Source organism: Oncorhynchus masou, chromosome 6 (genome assembly GCF_036934945.1).
Source record: "Oncorhynchus masou masou isolate Uvic2021 chromosome 6, UVic_Omas_1.1, whole genome shotgun sequence".
In the NCBI taxonomy this organism is placed as follows: Eukaryota; Metazoa; Chordata; class Actinopteri; order Salmoniformes; family Salmonidae; genus Oncorhynchus; species Oncorhynchus masou.
The window spans coordinates 59,023,323-59,048,999 of NC_088217.1; the positions used below are offsets into that span (position 1 = coordinate 59,023,323).

Here is a 25,677-nt window from a genome sequence, read left to right on the forward strand (position 1 = left end):
ATCAAATGGCTATCCGGACTATTTGCATTGACTCCCCCCCCCCTTCTTTTTACACTGCTTCTACTCGCTGTTTATTATCTGCAGTTGAAGTCGGAAGTTTACATACACCTTAGCCAAATACATTTAAACATTAACCTATCAGAAGCTTCTTAAGCCATGACATCATTTTCTGGAATTTTCCATGCTGTTTAAAGGCACAGTCAACTTAGTGTATGTAAACTTCTGACCCACTGGAATTGTGATACAGGGAATTATAAGTTAAATGATTTGTCTGTAAACAATTGTTAGAAGAATTACTTGTGTCATGCACAAAGTAGATGTCATAACCAACTTGCCAAAACTATAGTTTGTTAACAAGAAATTTGTGGAGTTGTTGATAAATGAGTTTTAATGAGTCCAACCTAAGTGTATGGAAACTTCTGACTTCAACTGTATACATAGTCACTTTACACTTACTTACATGTACATATTACCTCAAATACCTCGACTAACCCATAACCCCGCAAATTGACTTGACCACTTCACTTGTTATGTTAACGCCTTATTCTAAAATGTATTAAATTGTATATTTTCCTCATCAGCCTACACACAATACCTCATAATGACAAATTAAAAACAGGTTTTTATACATTTTAGCACATTTATTATAAATAAAGAAATAAAATATCACGTTTAGTATTCAGACCCTTTACTCAGTACTTTGTTGAAGCACCTTTGGCAGCGATTACAGCTTTGAGCCTTCTTGGGTATGACGCTACAGGCTTGGAACACCTGTATTTGGGAAGTTTCTCCCATTCTTCTGTGCAGATCCTCTCAAGCTCTGTCAGGTTGGATGTGAAGCATTACTGCACAGCTATTTTTAGGGATTTCCAGAGATGTGCAATCGGGCTCTTGCTGGGCCACTAAAGGACATTGAGACTTGTCCCGAAGTCACACCTGCTTTGTCTTGGCTGTGTGCTTAGGGTCATTGTCCTGTTGGAAGTATTCGGCTTGGGGTCCCATGGCGGGACTAAAGGCTTTAAACTGGGCATAAATGATGCACACCCTTCATAAAACGACATACAAGTGGATGTTTTCTTCCTGTATTGTTTTGTAAAAAGCATATCACTTCAGATACACAGCACTTATTGTCATACAGTGAACATGTGGAAGGGGCCCTGGCACCCGCAACAACCTTAAGTGGCAGGCCTATCGCATTTAGATTCATCCATTCACGGGCCAGGCCCAGAGGGCCAGCTGATCTGGATGAGGATGGAAGATTTATCCAGTAGAAAATGGGTGGTTTAATGGCAAACTGAACTCTGCATCTCCTTGCAATCGTGGATAGTGCACAGGGATGAACTGCACATGCGCATCAATTCTCCCTTTTGGCAGTGAGCTGTCCACAAGCTTGATGACAGAGATGGTGTGCTCCGACACTCTGGTGGTGTTCAAGAGATTCACCCTCTACATTTAAATAACAAGGCCCTGTGCCCTTGGAGTACAAACAGTGCTTGGTGACAACTGTGATGTTAGTCCAGCTAGTGTTAGCCAGGGGCTGTTTTAATAACATGCCCCTACCCATGGGCTTGAGTGTGGAAACACACATCGTTTAATTTAGCTGAGCTAGCAGTATTTAGCTATCTGTCAGCAGTCTGGGCTCTTTTATTCAATACATATCCGAACTAGATCAGCCCTTGACAGGGACTCTCTTTGTAAAAAAAAAGTTGTAGACTTTTTCCTCTAGCAGCACACTACAATGCGAGCAAGATTCAGGGTTATCGAACAAGACGTGGCCCTGCTCAACCCCCAGACATGAAATACAAAGGGGATATGAATCCTTGTTTGAAATCAAAGACCTGCATGTGCACGGACAAGGTGCGGGGTCCTTAGCCTTGTTAGAGTTGACTTGTGCATGTGGTGAGAGTAGCCATATCGCAGGGAGAAAGTTTGGTAGCTTTGTAAGCTAGCTGACATTAGCCGTGTGGGCTTTAGCCCATACAAGAGAGATAAGCTAGCAGTGTGATAGCAGAGGTAAACCGTGCGTGCATTTGGCCTAGCTTAAGCTAACAGTGGCACAGCTTGCCTTGGTTAGTTAGCTAGCCTGTTTTTCGTAATCTCGTCAGACCGGATCACTGTGTGATGGGACTGGTTCCATTAGTAAGCACAAAGCAACTAATTGCTTGGTGAAATAAATATGAGAGATAAGCTAGCAGTTGCTAGATGGCAGCTAGCTAGCTGACGTTAGCTGTGTGGGTTAGTAGCCTAGCTTAAGCCGCGGGGAAGAAACGTGGATGGCGTCTTCCTTCACTTTTGGAGTTTCTCTGACCTTATCACCATGAGGTTGGTCAGTTTAGTAAGCACAAGGTTAGCTGTGAGGTTTTAGTTTTAGCTAAGCTGTTAGTTAGTTAAACTGGTAGGTAGTTAGCTGGCATTTGCCCTGTGGGCTAGTAGCCTAGCTTGAGCTAGCCGAAGAAAGTCACGTGGGTGGCGTCTTTCTCTGGTCTTGCATGTCCCTTTGGCTGTAGCACCAGTTGGACAGGGCAGTTAGCACAAAATGAGTGAATGCTAGGTGCGCTAAATAAGGGAGCTGGATAGCAATTCCACCATTGGTGGGTAGGACTAGCTAGAAGCGGTAACGTAAATTCACTCACTTTTTTTACATCGTACAATTGACCATATTTTAGCTCCCAATACTTGCAGATCAACTGTAATGTCAATACCATTGTAAAGCACCATTTTCCCCTTTCCAATAAAATCCATGTCGAGACCTCCACGCTGCCTGTTTCTGCATGATTCAGGAAGGCAATGAGCTCCGTCGTGTCTTTTTAAAAATGGCGGGTGGAGAAGCAAAACTACTGCGTGATAGTAAGAAGGAGAGATGTCTTGTGGGGAAACAGCTTTTTTTTCACTCGATCTGTCCAACTTATCACCTTATCGCCTCTACAATGTAAATAAATCACTATAAAGAGTTTATATAATGTGTCATTACATACCTATTTGAAGGTTTGTGTCGAATTTGAATTGGGTTTTTAGGGCGGTGCTAAAGTGATCTTCAGAAGTAAACAGTGGCTTTGAGAGTCCTGATCGCTTGCAGTGATGACGCAAAACATGTCTAGGTATCCCCCCCTTACCCCCGTCACTGTCCATCTCGTTTTTAAATGATGAGAGAAGTGCTACACCTGGTGGAGAGAGATTGTAAGACAGAAAGAGTTGCTTTATGCGTGCTGTTCGTTACGGCATGACACGTCACAATGTAACGGAGGGTCAGTTTTTTTAACTTTTCTCCAATACTGGAGAAACTTTTCTCCCGGTCGCAGCGCAGCTTGTCTATCTTCGACAGAAGTGGCGATACCCCAAAGAGAGATATCGTGAGATATCGAACAATTACTGGGCGACTTTCACAGTCCTGGGCGACTTTAACCTCCCCACGTCTACCTTTGACTCATTCCTCTCTGCCTCCTTCTTTCCACTCCTCTCCTCTTTTGACCTCACCCTCTCACCTTCCCCCCCTACTCACAAGGCAGGCAATACGCTCGACCTCATCTTTACTAGATGCTGTTCTTCCACTAACCTCATTGCAACTCCCCTCCAAGTCTCCGACCACTACCTTGTATCCTTTTCCCTCTCGCTCTCATCCAACACTTCCCACACTGCCCCTACTCGGATGGTATCGCGCCGTCCCAACCTTCGCTCTCTCTCCCCCGCTACTCTCTCCTCTTCCATCCTATCATCTCTTCCCTCTGCTCATACCTTCTCCAACCTTTCTCCTGATTCTGCCTCCTCAACCCTCCTCTCTTCCCTTTCTGCATCCTTTGACTCTCTATGTCCCCTATCCTCCAGGCCGGCTCGGTCCTCCCCTCCCGCTCCGTGGCTCGATGACTCATTGCGAGCTCACAGAACAGAGCTCCGGGCAGCCGAGCGGAAATGGAGGAAAACTCGCCTCCCTGCGGACCTGGCATCCTTTCACTCCCTCCTCTCTACATTTTCCTCCTCTGTCTCTGCTGCTAAAGCCACTTTCTACCACTCTAAATTCCAAGCATCTGCCTCTAACCCTAGGAAGCTCTTTGCCACCTTCTCCTCCCTCCTGAATCCTCCTCCCCCTCCCCCCCTCCTCCCTCTCTGCAGATGACTTCGTCAACCATTTTGAAAAGAAGGTCGACGACATCCGATCCTCGTTTGCTAAGTCAAACGACACCGCTGGTTCTGCTCACACTGCCCTACCCTGTGCTCTGACCTCTTTCTCCCCTCTCTCTCCAGATGAAATCTCGCTTCTTGTGACGGCCGGCCGCCCAACAACCTGCCCGCTTGACCCTATCCCCTCCTCTCTTCTCCAGACCATTTCCGGGGACCTTCTCCCTTACCTCACCTCGCTCATCAACTCATCCCTGACCGCTGGCTACGTCCCTTCCGTCTTCAAGAGAGCGAGAGTTGCACCCCTTCTGAAAAAACCTACACTCGATCCCTCCGATGTCAACAACTACAGACCAGTATCCCTTCTTTCTTTTCTCTCCAAAACTCTTGAACGTGCCGTCCTTGGCCAGCTCTCCCGCTATCTCTCTCAGAATGACCTTCTTGATCCAAATCAGTCAGGTTTCAAGACTAGTCATTCAACTGAGACTGCTCTTCTCTGTATCACGGAGGCGCTCCGCACTGCTAAAGCTAACTCTCTCTCCTCTGCTCTCATACTTCTAGACCTATCGGCTGCCTTCGATACTGTGAACCATCAGATCCTCCTCTCCACCCTCTCCGAGTTGGGCATCTCCGGCGCGGCCCACGCTTGGATTGCGTCCTACCTGACAGGTCGCTCCTACCAGGTGGCGTGGCGAGAATCTGTCTCCTCGCCACGCGCTCTCACCACTGGTGTCCCCCAGGGCTCTGTTCTAGGCCCTCTCCTATTCTCGCTATACACCAAGTCACTTGGCTCTGTCATAACCTCACATGGTCTCTCCTATCATTGCTATGCAGACGACACACAATTAATCTTCTCCTTTCCCCCTTCTGATGACCAGGTGGCGAATCGCATCTCTGCATGTCTGGCAGACATATCAGTGTGGATGACAGATCACCACCTCAAGCTGAACCTCGGCAAGACGGAGCTGCTCTTCCTCCCGGGGAAGGACTGCCCGTTCCATGATCTCGCCATCACGGTTGACAACTCCATTGTGTCCTCCTCCCAGAGCGCTAAGAACCTTGGCGTGATCCTGGACAACACCCTGTCGTTCTCAACCAACATCATGGCGGTGGCCCGTTCCTGTAGGTTCATGCTCTACAACATCCGCAGAGTACGACCCTGCCTCACACAGGAAGCGGCGCAGGTCCTAATCCAGGCACTTGTCATCTCCCGTCTGGATTACTGCAACTCGCTGTTGGCTGGGCTCCCTGCCTGTGCCATTAAACCCCTACAACTCATCCAGAACGCCGCAGCCCGTCTGGTGTTCAACCTTCCCAAGTTCTCTCACGTCACCCCGCTCCTCCGCTCTCTCCACTGGCTTCCAGTTGAAGCTCGCATCCGCTACAAGACCATGGTGCTTGCCTACGGAGCTGTGAGGGGAACGGCACCGCAGTACCTCCAGGCTCTGATCAGGCCCTACACCCAAGCAAGGGCACTGCGTTCATCCACCTCTGGCCTGCTCGCCTCCCTACCATTGAGGAAGTACAGTTCCCGCTCAGCCCAGTCAAAACTGTTCGCTGCTCTGGCCCCCCAATGGTGGAACAAACTCCCTCACGACGCCAGGACAGCGGAGTCAATCACCACCTTCCGGAGACACCTGAAACCCCACCTCTTCAAGGACTACCTAGGATAGGATAAGTAATCCTTCTCACCACCCCCCTTAATGATTTAGATGCACTATTGTAAAGTGGCTGTTCCACTGGATGTCAGAAGGTGAATTCACCAATTTGTAAGTCGCTCTGGATAAGAGCGTCTGCTAAATGACTTAAATGTAAATGTAAAATGTTAAAAGAAAACTACTATTGATATGTGTGGCCTTGCATTTCACAGTAACGTCATATGATCTGTAGACTAACCTGTTGCTGAAAACCTTGCTGCAGTTGTACACGCTGACAGAGAGTACCTCGTGCTTGATGACCTTCCCATAGGTTGGCCACCTGAAGTGCTGCAGAAATGGAGACATTCAAGAGTATGGAATAGCTGTTATTAATTTGTGAGGGGGCGATATTCTCTCATCAATCACACATTTGCTTGCCATTTCCAGGATCCAAGGACTGAAGTGAACTTTGTATTTTGTAAACAAAACGCTTAAAAGTCACCGATGACATCTATATTTAAAGTTTTGCTAAAGAGGGACCAACATGATTGGAATTTCTACAAAACTTTTCAGGCATTAGTTTATTGTTGTTGCGCTGTAGATACATTTGTAAAAAAACTGTTCAGGAAAACAGTAACACCATAAAATGGGATCATGCATGTGTCTGTTCAAATTGTATAATAGCATCAATCAAACATATCTATAATTAGCAAAAAGATCATTAGCAGTCGATAACTGCCACTAACTAACCCTCAACAACTACGAATGCAAACAAGAAACTGAATACGCTTCTTTACGAGTGACATGGAGACTCCTCATGTTGATTCAGTACCACCTTCAATTTGTGTTTGTGAAAGGTTAACCCCAGTCTCTCTCTCTCTGTCTGTATTTGTGTGTGCATGCTTGTCACCCAGTGCCACTGTGAGCTTAGCACCCGTGTTTGCTGTGTGTGGAGAATGTCCACCCATTACCGGTAAGGTAAATGAGAACTTGATGACTCACAGAGAGAAGAATAGAGCCTTGAGCTTCATCCAACCTACAAGTAGTGATAGCATTGATAATAAAATATTATACAAAGAACCTGGAGCAGTAAGAAGAGAGAGAGCAAGCTGTTTCTGGGGCTCTGTTCACAAACACAAAAATACCCCACAGACCTCCAGGACAGCAACACAATTAGACCCAACCAAATAATGAGAAAACAAAAAGATAATTACTTGACACATTGGAAAGAATTAACAAAAAAACTGAGTAAACGAGAATGCTATTTGGCCCTAAACAGAGAGAATACCTGACCACTGTGACTGACCCAAACTTAAGGAAAGCTTTGACTATGTACAGACTCAGTTCTGTCAATTGTTGTCCCTGATTGAGAATCATACTTAGGTAGCCTGGGTTTCACTTTTGGTTTGTGGGTGTTTGTTTCCGTGTGAGTGTTTGGGCCACGAGGTACTGTTTCGGTTTTGGTTCATTCACTTTATTGTTTTGTATTTCAGTGTTCAGTTCGTTTCATTAAACATCATCATGAACACTTACCACCCTGCGCTTTGGTCCGATCCTTACTCCTCCTCCTCAGAAGAGGGCGATATCCGTTACAGAAACATCCACCACAAAAGCGTCAAGCAGCGTGGTAACGGGCAGCAGCAGCGATCGCAGGACTCATGGACTTCTGGACGGCAAGGGACCATGGGCATAGGCTGGAGAATGTTGCCGCCCCAAGGCTGAGCTGGAAGCAGCGAAAGCCAGGATGCGGTGGTATGAGGAGGTAGCAGGGCGGCGCGGCTGGATACCCGAGAGGCAGCCCCAAAAATGTCTTGGGGGAGGCACACGGGGAGTGTGGCGAAGGCAGGTAGGAGACCTGTGCCAACTTCCCGTTCTTACCAGAGAGAGAGAGGGACTGGGCAGGCACCGTGTTATGCCGTGAAGCGCACGGTGTCCCCGGTGCATGTGCATAGCACGGTGCGGTACATCCTAGCGCCTCATATCGGCCGGGCTTGAGTGGGCATCGAGCCAGGTGCCATGAAGCCTGCTCAGCGCATTTGGTCTCCAGTGCGTCTCCTTGGGCCGGTGTACATGGCACTAGCCTTACGCATGGTGTCCCCGGTTCGCCAGCACAGCCTAGTGCGGGCTATTCCATCTCGTCGCACTGGCCTGGCTACGGGGAGCATTCAACCAGGTAAGGTTGGGCAGGCTCGGTGTTCAAGAGCTCCAGAGCGTCTTCACGGTCCGGTCTGTCCGGTGCCACCTCCACGTACCAGCCCTCCGGTGGGCGCCCCCCGCACCAGGCTGACTCTCTGTCTTCTCCCTACAGGTGCTCCCGCCTGTCCAGTGCTGCCAGAGCCTTCCTCCTCTCCAGCGCTGCCAGAGTCTCCCGTCTGTCCTGAGCCGCCAGAGTCTCCCGTCTGTCCTGAGCCGCCAGAGTCTCCCGTCTGTCCTGAGCAGCCAGAGTCTCCCGTCTGTCCTGAGCCGCCAGAGTCTCCCGTCTGTCCTGAGCCGCCAGAGTCTCCCGTCTGTCCTGAGCCGCCAGTCTCCCGTCTGTCCTGAGCCGCCAGAGTCTCCCGTCTGTCCTGAGCCGCCAGAGTCTCCAGTCTGTCCTGAGCCGCCAGAGCCGCCAGTGTGTCCTGAGCCGTCAGAGCCGCCAGAGCCGCCAGTGTGTCCTGAGCCGCCAGAGCCGCCAGTCTGTCCTGAGCCGGCAGTCTGTCCTGAGCCGCCAGAGCCACCAGTCTGTCCTGAGCCGCCAGAGTTTCCAGTCTGTCCTGAGCCGCCAGAGTCTCCCGTCTGTCCTGAGCCGCCAGAGTCTCCCGTCTGTCCTGAGCCGCCAGAGTCTCACGTCTGTCCTGAGCCGCCAGAGTCTCCCGTCTGCCCTGAGCCGCCAGAGTCTCCCGTCTGTCCTGAGCCACCAGAGTCTCCCGTCTGTCCTGAGCCGCCAGTCTGTCCTGAGCCGCCAGAGTCTCCCGTCTGTCCTGAGCCGCCAGAGTCTCCCGTCTATCCTGAGCCGCCAGAGTCTCCCGTCTGTCCTGAGCCGCCAGAGTCTCCAGTCTGTCCTGAGCCGCCAGAGCCGCCAGTGTGTCCTGAGCCGCCAGCGCCGCCAGTCTGTCCTGAGCCGCCAGAGCCGCCAGTCTGTCCTGAGCTGCCAGAGTCTCCAGTCTTTCCTGAGCCGCCAGAGTCTCCCATCTGTCCTGAGCCGCCAGAGTCTCCCGTCTGTCCTGAGCCGCCAGAGTCTCCCGTCTGTCCTGAGCTGCCAGAGTCTCCCGTCTGTCCTGAGCCGCCAGAGTCTCCCATCTGTCCTGAGCCGTCAGACTCTCCCGTCTGTCCTGAGCCGCCAGAGTCTCCCATCTGTCCTGAGCCGTCAGAGTCTCCCATCTGTCCTGAGCCGCCGGTGTCTCCCGTCTGTCCTGAGCCGCCAGAGCCGCCAGTGTGTCCTGAGCCGCCAGAGCCGCCAGTCTGTCCTGAGCCGCCAGTCTGTCCTGAGCCGCCAGAGTCTCCAGTCTGTCCTGAGCCGCCAGAGTCTCCCGTCTGTCCTGAGCCGCCAGAGCCGCCAGTGTGTCCTGAGCCGCCAGAGCCTCCAGTGTGTCCTGAGCCGCCAGAGTCTCCCATCTGTCCTGAGCCGCCAGAGTCTCCCGTCTGTCCTGAGCCGCCAGAGTCTCCCGTCTGTCCTGAGCCGCCAGAGTCTCCCGTCTGTCCTGAGCCGCCAGAGTCTCCCGTCTGTCCTGAGCCGCCAGTCTGTCCTGAGCCGCCAGAGTCTCCCGTCTGTCCTGAGCCACCAGAGTCTCCAGTCTGTCCTGAGCCGCCAGAGTCTCCCGTCTGTCCTGAGCCGCCAGAGCCGCCAGTCTGTCCTGAGCCGCCAGAGCCACCAGTCTGTCCTGAGCCGCCAGAGCCGCCAGTCTGTCCTGAGCCGCCAGAGTCTCCAGTCTGTCCTGAGCCGCCAGAGTCTCCTGTCTGTCCTGAGCCGCCAGAGTCTCCCGTCTGTCCTGAGCCGCCAGAGTCTCCCATCTGTCCTGAGCCGCCAGAGTCTCCGTCTGTCCTGAGCCGCCAGAGTCTCCCATCTGTCCTGAGCCGTCAGAGTCTCCCGTCTGTCCTGAGGCGCCGGAGTCTCCCGTCTGTCCTGAGACGCCAGAGCCGCCAGTGTGTCCTGAGCCGCCAGAGCCGCCAGCCTGTCCTGAGCTGCCAGAGTCTCCCGTCTGTCCTGAGCCGCCAGAGTCTCCCATCTGTCCTGAGCCGTCAGAGTCTCCCGTCTGTCCTGAGGCGCCGGAGTCTCCCGTCTGTCCTGAGACGCCAGAGCCGCCAGTGTGTCCTGAGCCGCCAGAGCCGCCAGCCTGTCCTGAGCCGCCAGAGCCGCCAGCCTGTCCTGAGCCACCAGAGCCGCCAGTCTGTCCTGAGCCGCCAGAGCCGCCCGTCAGCCAGGAACCGCCAGTTTGTCCTGAGCTGCCAGAGCCGCCAGTCTGTCCTGAGCCGCCAGAGCCGTCGAGAGCCGCCAGAGCTGTCAGTCAGCCGGGAACCGCCAGAGCCGCCAGCCAGCCGGGAGCCGCCAGCCAGCCGGGAGCCGCCAGAGCCGCCAGCCAGCCGGGAGCCGCCAGAGCCGCCAGCCAGCCGGGACCCGCCAGAGCCGTCCATCAGCCAGGACCCGCCAGAGCCGTCGGTCAGCCAGGAGCCGCCAGAGCCGTCAGTCAGCCAGGCAATGCCAGAATCGTCCTTCACTCCGGAGCTGCCGGAGTCTCCCGCCTGTCCGCCGCTGCCGGAGTCGTCCTTCACTCCGGTGCTCCCACCTGTCCGGTGCTGCCGGAATCTCCCGTCCATCCGGGACCCGTGGCGTGGGTCCCCAGTCCAAGGTCGGCGGCGAGGGTCGCCGCTCTAAAGAGGAAAAACTATGGTGAAGAGGGGTCCATGTCCCGCGCCAGAGCCGCCAACGCGGACAGACGCCCACCCAGACCCTTCCCTATAGGTTCAGGTTTTGCGGCCGGAGTCCGCACCTTTGGGGGGGGTTACTGTCACGTTCTGTATTAGTCACATGCGCCGAATACAACAGGTGTAAACCTTACAGTGAAATGCTGACTTACGAGCCCCTAACCGATAGTGAAGTTTCAAAAAATACGGATAAGAAGAGATAAAAGTAACAACTATGAATATTCTTGATAAATTTTGAAAGGAAACAATTTGAAGTTTGTAGAAATGTGAAATTAATGTAGGATAATATAACACATTAGATCTGGTAAAAGTTAATATAATACAATACAAAAATATTTTTTACCATCATCTTTGAAATGCAAGAGAAAGGCCATAATGTATTATTCTAGCCCAGGCACAATTTAGATTTTGGCCACTACATGGTAACAGTGTATGTGCAAAGTTTTAGACTGATCCAATGAATGAGGCATGCATATATGTTCAAAATGTGGTATAAAGATGGCCCAAAAGTGCCTAATTGGTTTATTAATACATGTTCAAGTTCATAATTACACACTCTCCTCAAACAATAGCATGGTATTCTTTCACTGTAATAGCTACTGTAAATTGGACAGTGCAGTTAGATATGTAATAATATCACCATGTAGACTAGACAACCTGCACAGCCTACCCGCACTGTATCTGCGAGCTACTGTCTAGAGCGCAGGTGCCTATACCAGAGTAGGCACATTTGCTATTTAATGCAACCGTTTTTGTGACAAAATTATCGGTAGACTTTAAAATACAATGGAAGCATATCGAACATAACACATGGATTTAATCTGCAACAAGTCCATTTGGTGGAAAGTGCTCATATTTTCTTTATGCGGATTCTAGAATATTCTCATGAAAATCCGTCGCCAATTGGATGGAAAGCGACAACTGAAACCATGTACCTAAACCTTCACGAGCCCCGATTCCAGTATTTATTTATACAGCTTCCGTTTGGGTAATGTCTCATATGTCCACCTTGATAACGGTTCTGCAGCACTGACAGCTGTGTTGTTGACATGACAACTGGGCCGGAGATCCGAACCTTCAAATGGAACATGTGACAAAAGCATTAATTTTGATTGGCTGTTGCTTGCAATTAGTTGCACAAATCCAAAGTGGACTTGTGATGTTTGTTTGTGCGTCTTCAGATCAGAGGGAGCAGGCGCTACATGCGATGCAACTTGGGGAAAGAACTGTATCTTGCTTTGCACTTAGGTACAGGGCACCATTGAGGGGAGTGATTTCTGTGGTAGTGTTAAGTGTGGAGGTGGAACAATTCAAGTTGAAGATTCCTGATGTTCGTGATGCCCACCGTTTGACCCGGTGTGGAGCATGGTGAAACAAAAGGACTGACAGTGACTCCTCTGAGTCTTGAGTCAGTCTTTACCAGAAGAGGTCACGTTAGGACGTCCTGTTAAAGCTTTTGTGGCGAATCCACTGTGCTGTTTCAAGGGCAACGTTTATGGTCATGTCACAGCAGTGTGTAGGAGGGAGATTCTAAGATGTGGGAAGTGTGCAGGAGGGCATGGGATAGAGGATTGTGTAGACTCGGTGGATAAATTTGTGTATGTCAACTGTAAGGGGTGCACATGTTGCTGGGGATCGGAAGTTATCATAGCGAGAGAGGCAGGTTGACGTTGCTAAAGTCAGAGTAGTGCAAAAAGTGTGGTATGCTGAAGCAGTGGAGAAAGTAGAGGATGATGCATCAAGGGTGAGGGATTCTGAGAGGATCTCTGTGAATGGTAGATCTGTATGAACACAGAGGGATAAGCCAATGAGTGAAATATGCTTCAGTAAGGTTGGCTTCTTACCGTTTATATCAATGGTTATCAACTGTACAGCAGAAATGGAATTTAAATCACAGAAACTAGGTGTTGTTGTGGCAGCTGCAGAGAAGTACTTGGGGGTACAAGATTTTAATTAAGAAGAGTTACAGAGTGTGTTGAGTGGTAGTGTCCTGTCCTCTCAGGCCGTTGGCCTGGGGTAGGATCAGGTTAAAGTAGTGGAACTAGTTGCACAAAGTTGAAAAGTTTCAACTGAATGCAACCAAGTTGCAGATAAGTTGCTTATTAGTTGCAGGGGTGTTTCACATAGCAATCAAAAAGCAACTCAGTTGCAAGCAACTACATTTGTGTGCAAGTTGCGTCCTGTAATATGCTCGTGTTATATGCTCGATGTTCACCAGCTGCATATACATTTTGTTCTGCCAGATGTCTAACCCACATTTTCCGTACGACGCACGTGCTTTGATTTTTAACTAGCTAAATGCTAGCTAGTTGGAGTCTGTGATTGTATTTCCGTTTGTACCACCGCAGGGTAAAACAATGCATGAGTTGAAAATAATGAATACATGCAGGCACAGAACGCACCGCGACTAGTGCTTACGTAGCGTTTCGGACTGCTCCATTGACAATGAATGACTTCCGCCTGAAGGCAAAGAGTTTGATGCATGTAGTGGACATGAGGCATTAGGGATAATCAACGAGGGGCTGGCTATGTGTTCTATGGAAAATAATTAACAATTCGTAAGGTGTTCCAAAACACCACAATAGAGTGGAACTAACTTTCCACAGAAGTTTAATTATTTTCCAGAGAACGCATAGAGCCCCGAGTTGATTATCCGCATTATACCATGGCTATAATTTAACACATTTGCTGCAAAAAATGTTATTTTGCAGGTAAAAATGTGTTCAACATCCATTGAAGTAGGTAGCAGGTTCACTAGATAGCTAGCTACAGTAGTTGTCTTGGTAACCAAACCATCAGTCCTCGCTTGCTATTATGAAAATTGAATTCAACAATGCCAATAATGTTTTCAATTCGACTTTTGCTTTCAAAAACAGCTTAAACATAGAACATGTAAGATTGAACTATAGCCATGGAATTCTACCGTGCTGATATACTGTGCGTTATTGGGAAATAATGTATGCTCTAGAATTCCCTTCAAGCCAATCAGAAACGAGTATTCAACAATACCATGATATAATTAAGTGATAATGCCCGAAAAGCAGGTGTTTGGTAGGATATATAGGCACGGGTGTTGTTAGGCCGGAGACGAAGTCGATGGCCGACAAACCGTGCCAATATATCCTCCAAACACTGGGCATTATCACTTTCATACAACAGGTTACCAATATATTCAAATAATGATAAACATATTTTCATTAAAACGTTATTTTGATAGTATGAATACATTTATTTCATCCATCCACAATATATAGTCAGACAGCAAGGTTTATACATATCTCCTCTGTTGAAAACTAAATGTTATTCTAAAAGAAATGTGAGATAATGTCTAGATGTTTTTTATAGTGGAGATCAAGTTAATAAATTGCTTGGCTGATGGATTAAGCTGTATTTTGAGGCTTAAAACTGTGGTTGGAATTGTGGTTGAAATTGCAGTATTTATTTTGTTTGAGAATTAAAACGTGAGCTAGCAACTTTTGACAAACTGGTTTCGTCTGGACAAGCAAATGGTTGCTTAGCGCAACCAGATACCAACATGTTCTGTGGAGAAAAAGAGTGACGAGTTCAAATATTTGGATAATCAATGTTTATATTTAACGATGGCAGAAAGGCCAGTCAGTCTCTTTGGAACATGACATGGATTACATGGAGTGGATAAACTAAAGAGACTGGTACCTACTGTATGCTTGGGGTTGGGGTCAATTCGAATTGAAATCAGTCCATTTAGGAAGTAAACTGAAATTCCGTTACAATAATTGAAAAAGGGCATCTCTTTTCAATAAACTGAAAAGGAGATTTAAAAAAAATAGTTTTTTAAAAAGAATTTCCTGAATTGAATGATTCCAACTCAAATTGACTACAACCCTGATACTGGGCAAAATATTTAATTCAAGAAGGATCTTACCTCATTGAAAATGGCAAAATTTTCACACTGAAGAATCTTGGTTTTGTGGGTAAAACCTAAAAAATTGATAAATATGCTGAGAAGACTGGAGACATGTTACACACATTGTATGAATATACTGTAGGACAGAAAACAGTAGACATAATTACACTTGCAAAAACTTGAAAATAAGTATATTAACCACCGTAGTTTTAATAAGACACTGTTTTATTGAAATTGAATGGGTAGTTCTTGAATTGCAGTGGCATTTGCGCCCCCCTTCTTTGCAAGCATGAAACACACTTTAAATGGCAAATAGTTACACATCATACATGTTATTGTTTATATTGAACTGTTTACCATTGATACAACATAATGCAAGTCCTTTATTCTAAAAAACATTATGATTTGTTGAAAGTACTTGGCTCATCCCAGTAGTTATCCAGTACAGTTGTATTGACATTAAGGAATTTATAGTATATCTATAATTTTGAATGCAAGAAAGTAAGTATTGTCCAGATCAATAAAAACAAAATCCTATTAAAAATATATATAAATCATACTTAAATTTTGTTGTTGGCGTTATCGCCTTGAAAATCACTTATTACAAAGATATTCAAAGATCCTTGAGGGCAAACTGTTATCGGGGGAGGTGTCTATATTAAAGAGGATTATTAGCTATCTCATGACTCCCGCCGAAGTTGGCTCCCCTGCCTGTTTTTGGGCGGTGCTCGGCGGTCGTCGTCACCGGCCTACTAGCCGCCACCAATTCCTTTTCCCTTTTAAGGTAGTTTAGTCTTATGAGTTGCACCTGTTACTATTTGTGTTTTCTTGATTTGCTTACTTCTTTAAGCTTGTGAAGCCCACCCTTGTTTGTGCGGGATTATATTTTGTTCATTTGTTATATTTTGTGTTATTGTGCTCTGTCCGGACCGTTGTTACCCTGTGCTTTGGATTGGTCAGTGTTTTCCGCCCTGTGTTTTGGGCATGACCATTTTGTGCTGGAATAAAGTGCATTTCTCCGTGAACCCTCTGCTCTCTGCACCTGATTCCTACCTTCCCCTCCTAGTCATCCGTGACAGAATCCCACACCTTGTCATGGAATAAGCAGGAGCAGCCACACCTCTCCCATCGATGGAGGAGAGGGTCTCCATCACACCACCATTCTTCACCGGATTGGGTCAGCAATGGATTAGCTGATGGAGAGGATGGACCGATGGGAGAGGAGTGGCCTTCCCACCTCTCCTCCAGCGCCCCCTCCACCAGCACCACCTACCCCTGCTTCAGCATCCGGCTCCGGTGCCCTGCGTCTGGTGGTCCACAGGGAGTACGATGGGACGGAGGCTGGGTGTCAGGGGTTTCTCCTACAACTGGAGTTGTACCTAGCTACCGTCCGTCCAACTCCCTCAGGGGAGGAGAGCGTGAGCGTCCTCGTCTCCTGTCTGATGGGGCTAGCCCTGGAGTGAGACAACGCAGTGTGGAATGGCCCAGACTCGGCGAGGGATCACTACCCCGAGTTCACCCGCCGATTCCGGTCTGTGTACGACCACCCATGGGAGGGCTGTTCCACCTGCGACAGGAGACGCGGAGCGCGCAGGAACTTGTCCTGGAGTTCCGGACCTTGGCCGAAGGGGCGGGGTGGAACGACAGGGCTCTGATGGACCACTATCGTTTTAACCTCAGGGAAGACATCCGCAGGGAGCTAGCGTGTCGGGACACCACCATATCCCTGGATGAACTGATAGACATGTCCATTCGTCTGGACAACCTGCTGGCTGCCCGTGGGTGTCAGAACGGGCCCTGTCGATTCCACCTCCAGGCCCTCCTGCTCCCATCCCCATGGAGTTAGGGGGGGCTGCATCGAGGGGGACCGGAGGAGGAGTTTCCTCCTGCACCAGTTGTGGTCGGCGAGGACACACTGCCGACCGGTGCTGGAGGAGCTCGTCTTGGAGTCGGGAAGGCAGGCGGAGCACTACTCGTTCACCCCAGGTGAGTCAGCACCAGACTCACCCAGAGCTTCCTGTCGGCCATATGTTTGTGCTAACGTCTTTCCCTGGGTTTTCTCCCTCTCTACAGCATAAGGTGCTAGTCGATTCAGGCGCAGCTGGTAACTTCATGGATCGTGGGCTCGCGCTAAGGCTAGGGATTCCCCTGGTGTCGTTAGACCAACCTTTCCCCGTGCACTCCTTAGATAGACAATCATTAGGGTCAGGGCTGGTCACGGAGGCCACGGTGCCACTGGACATGGTAACGCAGGGGGATCATAAGGAACGGATTAATCTATTCCTTATCGATTCACCTGCGTTTCCAGTGGTGCTGGGAATTCCCTGGCAAGCTCATCACAACCCGGTGATTTCATGGAGACAGGGGGCTCTTCGAGGGTGGTCAGAGGAGTGTTCAGGCAGGTATGTAGGAGTTTCCGTAGGTGCGACTACGGTGGAGAGTCCAGACCAGGTTTCCACTGTGCGCATTCCCTCTGAATATGCCGATTTGGCTATCGCCTTCTGTAAAAAGAAGGCAACCTAATTACCACCCCATCGTCGAGGGGACTGCGCGATAAACCTCCTGGAAAACGCTGCACTTCCTAGGAGTCACGTGTACCCATTGTCCCAGGAGGAGATCTCTGGGAGAGGGGTACATTCGGCTCTCCACGTCACCAGTCTCCTCAAGCTTCTTTTTTTCGTGAAGAAGAAGGAAGGAGGTCTGCGTCCGTGCATAATTATAGAGGTCTAAATTCCATCACTGTGGGGTTTAGCTACCCACTACCTCTCATCGCTACGGCGGTAGAATCGTTTCACGGGGCGCGTTTCTTCACAAAACTGGACCTGAGGAGTGCGTATAACCTGGTGCGTATCCGGGGGAGGAGATGAGTGGAAGACCGCATTTAGTACTACATCTGGCCATTATGTGTACTGCGTCATGCCATATGGGTTGAAGAATGCTCCAGCCGTTTTCCAATATTTCGTAGACGAGATTCTCCGAGACCTGCACGAGAAAGGAGGGGTAGTGTACATCGATGACATCCTGATCTATTCTGCCACAAACGCCGCGCACGTGTCTCTGGTGCGTATAAGGTACTTGGGCGACTGCTGGAGCATGACCTGTATGTCGAGCTGAGAAATGAGTGTTCTCCAAACAAGCCGTTTCCTTCCTGGGTTATCGCATTTCCACCTCAGGGGTGGTGATGGAGTGTGACCGCGTTACAGCCGTGCGTAATTGACCGACTCCCACCACGGTAAAAGAGCTGCAGAGGTTTTTAGGGTTTGCCAATTACTACCGGAGGTTTATCCGGGGTTTTGGTCAGGTGGCTGCTCCCATTACCTCACTGCTGAAGGGCGCGCTTGCGCTGGTCAGCAGAGTCGGGGCAGAGCTTTCAGTCGTCTGAAGGAGCTGTTCACCAATGCGCTTGTGTTGGCGCATCCGGACCCCTTTTTAGCGTTCATAGTGGAGGTGGACGCGTCCGAGACTGGGGTAGGGGCTGTGCTGTCCCAGCACTCAGGCGCGCCACCGAAGCTCCGCCCTTGCGCCTTTTTTTCGAAGAACCTCGGTCCGGCAGAGCGAAACTATGACGTGGGGGACCGGGAGTTATTAGCTGTAGTCAAGGCTCTGAAGGTGTGGAGACATTGGTTTGAGGGAGCTAAACACCCTTTTCTCATTTGGACTGACCATCGTAATCTTGAGTATATCTGGGCAGTGAGAAGACTGAATCCGCATCAGGCTAAATGGGCCATGTTCTTTACCCTGCTCCCAAAACACGAAGGCCGACGCGCTGTCCCGCCTATATGATACCGAGGAGCGGTCCATTGAGCCGACCCCCATCCTTCCACCTTCATGTCTCATGGCACCGGTGGTACGGGAGGTGGACGTGGAGGTAGAGAGGGCATCACGGTTGGAGCCTGCACCCCCTCAGTGTCCAGCAGGGGCTCAGTACGTGCCGAGGGGTGTCCGTGACAGGTTAATTCATTGGGCCCATACTCTACCCTCCTCGGGTCATCCTGGCATCGAGAAGACGGTGCGGAGTCTTAGGGGGAGGTACTGGTGGCCCACGTTGGTGAAGGACGTGAGGTTTTATGTAGGTGGACTTCCTCACCGACCTACCCCTGTCCCAGGGAAGTACTACGATCCTGGTCGTTGTGGATCGGTTTTCGAAGTCCTGCCATCTCATCCCATTGCCCGGTCTCCCTACGGCCCTGCAGACTGCGGAGGCTCTGTTTATCCATGTCTTCTGGCACCACGGGGTGCCTGAGGACATCGTCTCTGATCCCCAGTTCACGTCCAGAGTTTGGAGGGCGTTTATGGAGAGGCTGGGGGTCTCGGTCAGCCTGACCTCGGGTTTCCACCCGAGTAATGGGCAGGTGGAGCAATTAAACCAGGATGTGAGCAGGTTTCTGCGGTCCTATTGCCGGGATCGGCCAAGTGAGTGGGCGAAGTATGTTCCATGGGCAGAGCTCGCTCAGAACTGCCTTCGCCACTCCTCAACTAACATATCTCCCTTCCAGTGTGTGTTGGGCTACCAGCCGGTCCTGGCACAGTGGCATCAGAGCCAGACCAAAGCTCCTGCTGTGGAGGAATGGGTGCAGCGCTCAAAGGACACCTGGAGAGCCGTCCAGGAATCTTTAAGACTGGCTGGGGGACGACAGAAGAAGAGCGCTGACCAGTACCGCAGTGAGGCCCCAGTGTTCGCACCGGGGAACCGGGTCTGGCTCTCGACCCAAAACCTGCCCCTCCGCCTGCCCTGCCGGAAGCTGGGGCCACAGTGTGTGGGGCCATTTAAAGTCCTGAGGAGGATAAACGAGGTGTGTTATAAGTTACAACTTCCTACTTATTATCGTATTAACCCCTCATTTCATGTGTCTCTCCTCAGACCGGTGGTGGCTGGTCCCCTACAAGAAAGTGAGGTGCCCGCGGCCCCTCCGCCCCCTCTGGACATCGAGGGGTCCCCGGCGCACACAGTACGTGCCATTCTGGACTCGAGATGCCGGGCGAGAACCTACAGTACCTCGTGGACTGAGAGGGGTACGGTCCGGTGGAGTGGGGCTGGGTACCCTTCACTCCTGAGGGACTTCCACCGCCTCCACCCGGATCGCCCGGCACCTCGCCCCCTGGGTCGCCTGAGTGCACCAGTCCCTCCTGCAGCAAAGCACTCCTACAACATGATGCTGCCACCCACGTTCTTCACGGTTGGGAAGTTGTTCTACGGCTTGCAAGCCTCCCCCTTTTTCATCCAAACACAATGATGTGTTTTTGTTTAATCAGACTAGAGGACATTTATCCACAAAGTACAATCTTTGTGCAGTTGCAAACCATAGTCTGGTGTTTTATGGCGATTTTGGAGCATTGGCTTCTTCCTTGCTGAGCGGTCTTTCAGGTTGTGTCGATACAGGACTCGTTTTACTGTGAATATAGATACTTTCGAACCCGTTTCCTCCAGCATCTTCACAAGGTCCTTTGCTGTTGTTCTGGGATTGATTTGCACTTTTCGCACCAAAACACGTTCATCTCTAGGAGACAGAACGTGTCTCCTTCCTGAGCGGTTTGACGGCTGTGTGGTCCCATGGTGTTTATACTTGTGTACTATTGTTTGTACAGATGAACGTGGTATTCCCATGATATCAAGCAAAGAGGCACTGAGTTTGAAGGTAGGCCTTGAAATACATCCACAGGTCCTCCTCCAATTGACTCACATGATGTCAATTAGCCTGTCAGAAGCTTCTAAAGCCATGACATCATATTCTGTAATTTTCCAAGCTGTTTTAAAGGCACAGCCAACTTAGTGTATGTAAACTTATGACCAACTGGAAATGTGTTAGAGTGAGTTATAAGTGAAATAATCTGTCTATAAACAATTGTTGGAACAATTACTTGTGTCATTCACAAAGTAGATGTCTTAACTGACTTCCCAAAACTATAGTTTGTTTAACAAGAAATTTGTGGAGTGGTTTAAAAATGAATTTTAATGACTCCAACCTAAGTGTATGTAAACTTCGGACTTCAACTGTATATAGCCATTGATTCTTAAAGAATATAACTTAGTTCAACTGTCTAACTTGATCAGAACCCAAAAGCTTGTGGATAAATTGCATTCACTCCATTGTTTGTTAACAATGTATTTATAAACAAAGACTTTATGGCTTCAAATGTCACCAGAATTCAAGAACAACTGTAATATACTTGTGGATCCAAAAGATTACGAAATGTACACCACCACCCAATATGAAACTATCCTCTTTCATCTCAGGTTTCATATCCAGGTAAAGCAAACATTTACTTTCATGTCAATCAAATACAATAAATGTTCAGAGGATAAGTTACATCCATGGCAGACAATCACATCAAACATATTCATGAAAGCTGAATGCCTGAAAGCTCAACATAACTGCACTTATGTACCTCTAAAGGATAACTCCACTTTTCGATCGTACGTCCCAGGTAAATTGGTGATCCTCTTCAGGTTGACAGTGATGGACATGTTTCTGTTTGAGTATGTAACTGTATCCAATAGATATCATCGTACAGCTCTGATCTGTTTGAGTGTGGATACCAGTAGCTCACATGCTGTCAACTGAACCTCTAACAAAATCTCCTATCCACATAGGTGTTGATTCAATGAGGGACAAAAACAGTGTTTTGTTTTCTAAAGGGGAAGTTCCTAATGTTTGAGGAATGTGAGGTAGGTGTTGCCCAGCCTGGTTAGTCACAATCAGACAGAACGCATAGGCTACGTTTACACAGGCAGCACAATTCTGATCTTTTGCTCAATTATTGACACAAGAGCTGATCTGTTCAGTCAAAAGACCAAATAGTAATAAGAAAAAGGTACAGAATTGGGCTGCCTGCCTGTGTAAACCTTGAGGGTCTGTCCATGTCAACTGGATTCCAAATAATGTTTTTAGAATAAATTAAGTTACTCATATTAGAACGACTGGTGTATTCACATGAGTGTCTTTAAAAACTATTTTTCTTAAAAAGTTATGACTGGAGATACAGCTTTCTTCTCCTCAAGGCTTGAGTTCATAAATATACTCAACAAAAATATAAACGCAACATGCAACAATTTCAAATATTTTACTGAGTTACAGTTCATTAAAGGAAATCAGTCAATTTAAATAAATGCATTTAGGTCCTAAGCTATGAATTACACATGACTGGGCAGGGGAAGGCCCGCCCATTTGGGGGCCACGTCCACCTACTGGCCAAGCCAATCAGAATGGGGTTTTCCCCACAAAAGGGCTTTATGACAGACAGAAATACTCCTGAGCACCCCCCTTCCCCTCCTCAGATGATCCCATAATTCTCTGGCAATAACTCTGGTGGACATTCCTGCAGTCAGCATGCCAATTGCAAGCTCCATCAAAACGTCAGTAGCATTGTGTTGTGTGACGACAACTGCACACTTGAGTGGCCTTTTATTGTCCCAAGCTCAAAGTGCACATGTGTAATGATTATGCTGTTTAATTGGCTTCTTAATATGCCACACTTGTAAAGTGGATGGATTATTTTTGTAAAGGTCAAATGCTCACTAACGGGGATGTAAAAAAATTGACAAAATGAGAGTAATAAGCTTTTGGTGGAAAATGTCTGGCCTCTTATTTTAGCTCATGAAACATGGAACCAACACTTACCATGTTGTGTTTACATTTTTGTTCAGTAGAAGCACAATGGATTCCCTTTAAATTAAACAAAAAACACTTTGTATTTACTGTATATGTATGCACTGTATACATGTGGTCCCAACAAGTTTAGCATATTCATAGCAGCACTGATTTGGGTGATTGAGCTACTGTGAATTACAAGTCAGTAAGTGCTTTTTTCTAATCTAATGTGTACACCACTGTCTTAAGCCTTAATCTAAAATTGATTAAATTGTTTTCTCCCCCCCCTCAAACTACACACAATACCCCATAACGACAAAGCAAAAACAGGCTTTTAGAAATGTTTGCAAATGTATTAAAAATAAACTGAAATAATACATTTACATAAGTATTCAGACCCTTTACTCAGCACTTTCTAGAAGCATCTTCGGCAGCGATTACATTCGAGACTTCTTGGGTATGACACTACAAGCTTGGCACACCTGTATTTGGGGAGTTTCTCCCATTCTTCTGTGCAGATCCTCTCAACCTCTGTCAGGTTGGATGGGGAGCGTCAAATGCACAGCTATTTTCAGGTCTCTCCAGAGATGTTAGATCGGGTTCAAGTCCAGGCTCCGGCTGGACCACTCAAGGACATTCAGAGACTTGGCCCGAAACCACTCCTGAGCTGTCTTGGTTGTGTGTTTAGGGTTGTAGTTCTGTTGGAAGGTGACCCTTTTCCCGAGTGTGAGGTTCTGACCGTTCTGGAGCAGGTTTTCATCAAGGATCTCTCTGTACTTTGCTCTGTTCATCTTTCCTTCGATCCTGACAAGTCTCCCAGTCCCTTCCACTAAAAAACATCCCCAAAGTATGATGCTGCCACCACCATGCTTCACCTTAGGGATGGTGCCAGGTTTCCTCCAGACGTGATGCTTGGCATTCAGGCCAAAGAGTTCAATCTTGGTATAGAATCTTGTCCTTAACGTGCCTTTTGGCAAACTCCAAGCGGGCTGTCATGGGCCCTTTACTAAGGAGTGGCTTCCGTCCAGCCACTATACCATAAAGGCCTGAATGATGGAGTGCTGCAGAGGTGGGAGAACCTTCCAGAAGAACAGCCATCTCCATAGAGGAACTCTGGAGCTCTGTAAGAGTGAACATCGAGTTCTTGGTCACCTCCCTGACCAAAGCCCTTCAACACTGATTGCTCAGTTTGGCCGACAGCTCAGCTCTTAGAAAAACTTCCTCCATTTAAGAATGATGGAGGCCAGTGTTCTTGGACCCCTTCAATACTGCAGACATTTTTTGGTACCCTTCAACAGCTCTGTGCCTAAAGACAATCCTGTCTCGGAGCTCTACAGACAATTCATTTGACCTCATGGCTTGGTTTTTGCTCTGACATGCACTGTCAACTGTGGGACCTTATATAGACAGGTTTGTGCCTTTCCAAATGATGTCCAATTAATTGAATTGAATTGAATCCATTTTAGAATAAGGTTGTAACGTAACAAAATGTGGAAAAGGGGAAGGGGTCTAAATACTTTCCGAATGCACTGTGTGTGTATCACGAACAACATCAAATCCACTTCTTTGGCTTCAAAAGCATATTACTTTGTTGTAACACGGAAATACTCTTGAATACAGGGTGGGTGTAATTTCAATTTGACAAATATAATTCACAGATTGGACCTATCCTTTCAGACCCTAGCTGGTACACCATTGAAATTGAAATAGCATTGACATTTTAACTACCAACTACTACCACAAAGATGGCTGCCGGTTTTGTGCTGAAAATCTCCCCCTTGCCAGAAATCACTTCCCTTTGCATTCTTCACTGCTGCGACTTGCTTTCTGCTCATTACTCCGTTGTCAGTTTAGCTTACATTTTTTTTTAACCTTTATCTAATTAGGCAAGTCAGTTAAGAACAAATTCTTATTTTCAATGATGGCCTAGGAACAGTGGGTTAACTGACTGCCTTGTTCAGGGGCAGAATGACAGATTTTTACCTTGTCAGCTCTGGGATTCGACCTAGCAACCTTTTGGTTACAGGTTACCCCCCAACACACATACATTATCTATTCATTTCGGTTGCCTATCCTGACGTGGAGTTTGTTCTATAGAAAGTATTTGACTCTAGCCACAAAATTAAGGAAATTAGATGGGGGAATTCTGGCAGGGGGGAGATTTTCAGACCAACACCCGGTCCTCCCAGTGTTGAATGTCAATTTGAATGGGAATGTCAATTCTATCATATAAGTATGTTTCCTATAGAAGATTGAGATTATTATTTAAAGCCTCAAAATCAATGTTTTGTCTTAATCAATTACCAAGATATTGATGTTTCATGGTAGTGTGGGGGGGGGGTCCAAGAATAGGCTAAAGGGTCCAACTTAGAGGACCAATATCTCCTGAACGGTTGTCATTCATGTCAAATATTAATATTCAGACAATTTCTATCATGGGTAAATATTAGAGGTAAAACGGTACGTGTATTCGTATTGAACCGTTCGGTACAGAGTCCACTGTGCAGTACAATAATCATATATTATATATAGGAAAATATATAAACTGCTCAAAAAATAAAGGGAACACTTAAACAACACAATGTAACTCCAAGTCAATCACACTTCTGTGAAATCAAACTGTCCACTTAGGAAGCAACACTGATTGACAATAAATTTCACATGCTGGTGTGCAAATGGAATAGACAACAGGTGGAAATTATAGGCAATTAGCAAGACACCCCCAATAAAGGAGTGGTTCTGCAGGTGATAACCACAGACCACTTCTCAGTTCCTATGCTTCCTGGCTGATGTTTTGGTCACTTTTGAATGCTGGCGGTGCTTTCACTCTAGTGGTAGCATGAGACGGAGTCTACAACCTACACAAGTGGCTCAGGTAGTGCAGCTCATCCAGGACGGCACATCAATGCGAGCTGTGGCAAGAAGGTTTGCTGTGTCTGTCAGCGTCGTGTCCAGAGCATGGAGGCACTACCAGGAGACAGGCCAGTACATCAGGAGACGTGGAGGAGGCCGTAGGAGGAAAACAACCCAGCAGCAGGACCGTTACCTCCGCCTTTGTGCAAGGACGAGCAGGAGGAGCACTGCCAGAGCCCTGCAAAATGACCTCCAGCAGGCCACAAATGTGCATGTGTCTGCTCAAATGGTCAGAAACAGACTCCATGAGGGAGGTATGAGGGCTCGACGTCCACAGGTGGGGGTTGTGCTTACAACCCAACACCGTGCTGGATGTTTGGCATTTGCCAGAGAACGTCAAGATTGGCAAATTCGCCACTGGCGCCATGTGCTCTTCACAGATGAAAGCAGGTTCTCACTGAGCACATGTGACAGACGTGACAGAGTCTGGAGATGCCGTGGAGAACGTTCTGCTGCCTGCAACATCCTCCAGCATGACCGGTTTGGCGGTGGGTCAGTCATGGTGTGGGGTGGCATTTCTTTGGGGGGCCGCACAGCCCTCCATGTGCTCGCCAGAGGTAGCCTGACTGCCATTAGGTACCGAGATGAGATCCTCAGACCCCTTGTGAGACCATATGCTGGTGCGGTTGGCCCTGGG

General features: G+C 48.3%; 1 protein-coding gene across 1 annotated transcript in view; it reads right to left on the reverse strand.

Moving 5' to 3' along the window:
• Positions 1 to 21,146, reverse strand: part of fer1l4 (fer-1 like family member 4) — a 113,288-nt gene extending 92,142 nt beyond the window's left edge. The window contains exons 1-3 of the mRNA XM_064969262.1: positions 20,926 to 21,146; positions 14,557 to 14,612; positions 6,010 to 6,098 (exon numbers count right to left, since the gene is read on the reverse strand). Coding sequence (XP_064825334.1) covers positions 6,010 to 6,098; positions 14,557 to 14,612; positions 20,926 to 21,004 — 224 coding nt within the window. The 5' untranslated portion in view covers positions 21,005 to 21,146. The remainder of the gene's footprint in view (positions 1 to 6,009; positions 6,099 to 14,556; positions 14,613 to 20,925) is intronic.
• Between the last annotated feature and the right edge of the window lie 4,531 nt (positions 21,147 to 25,677).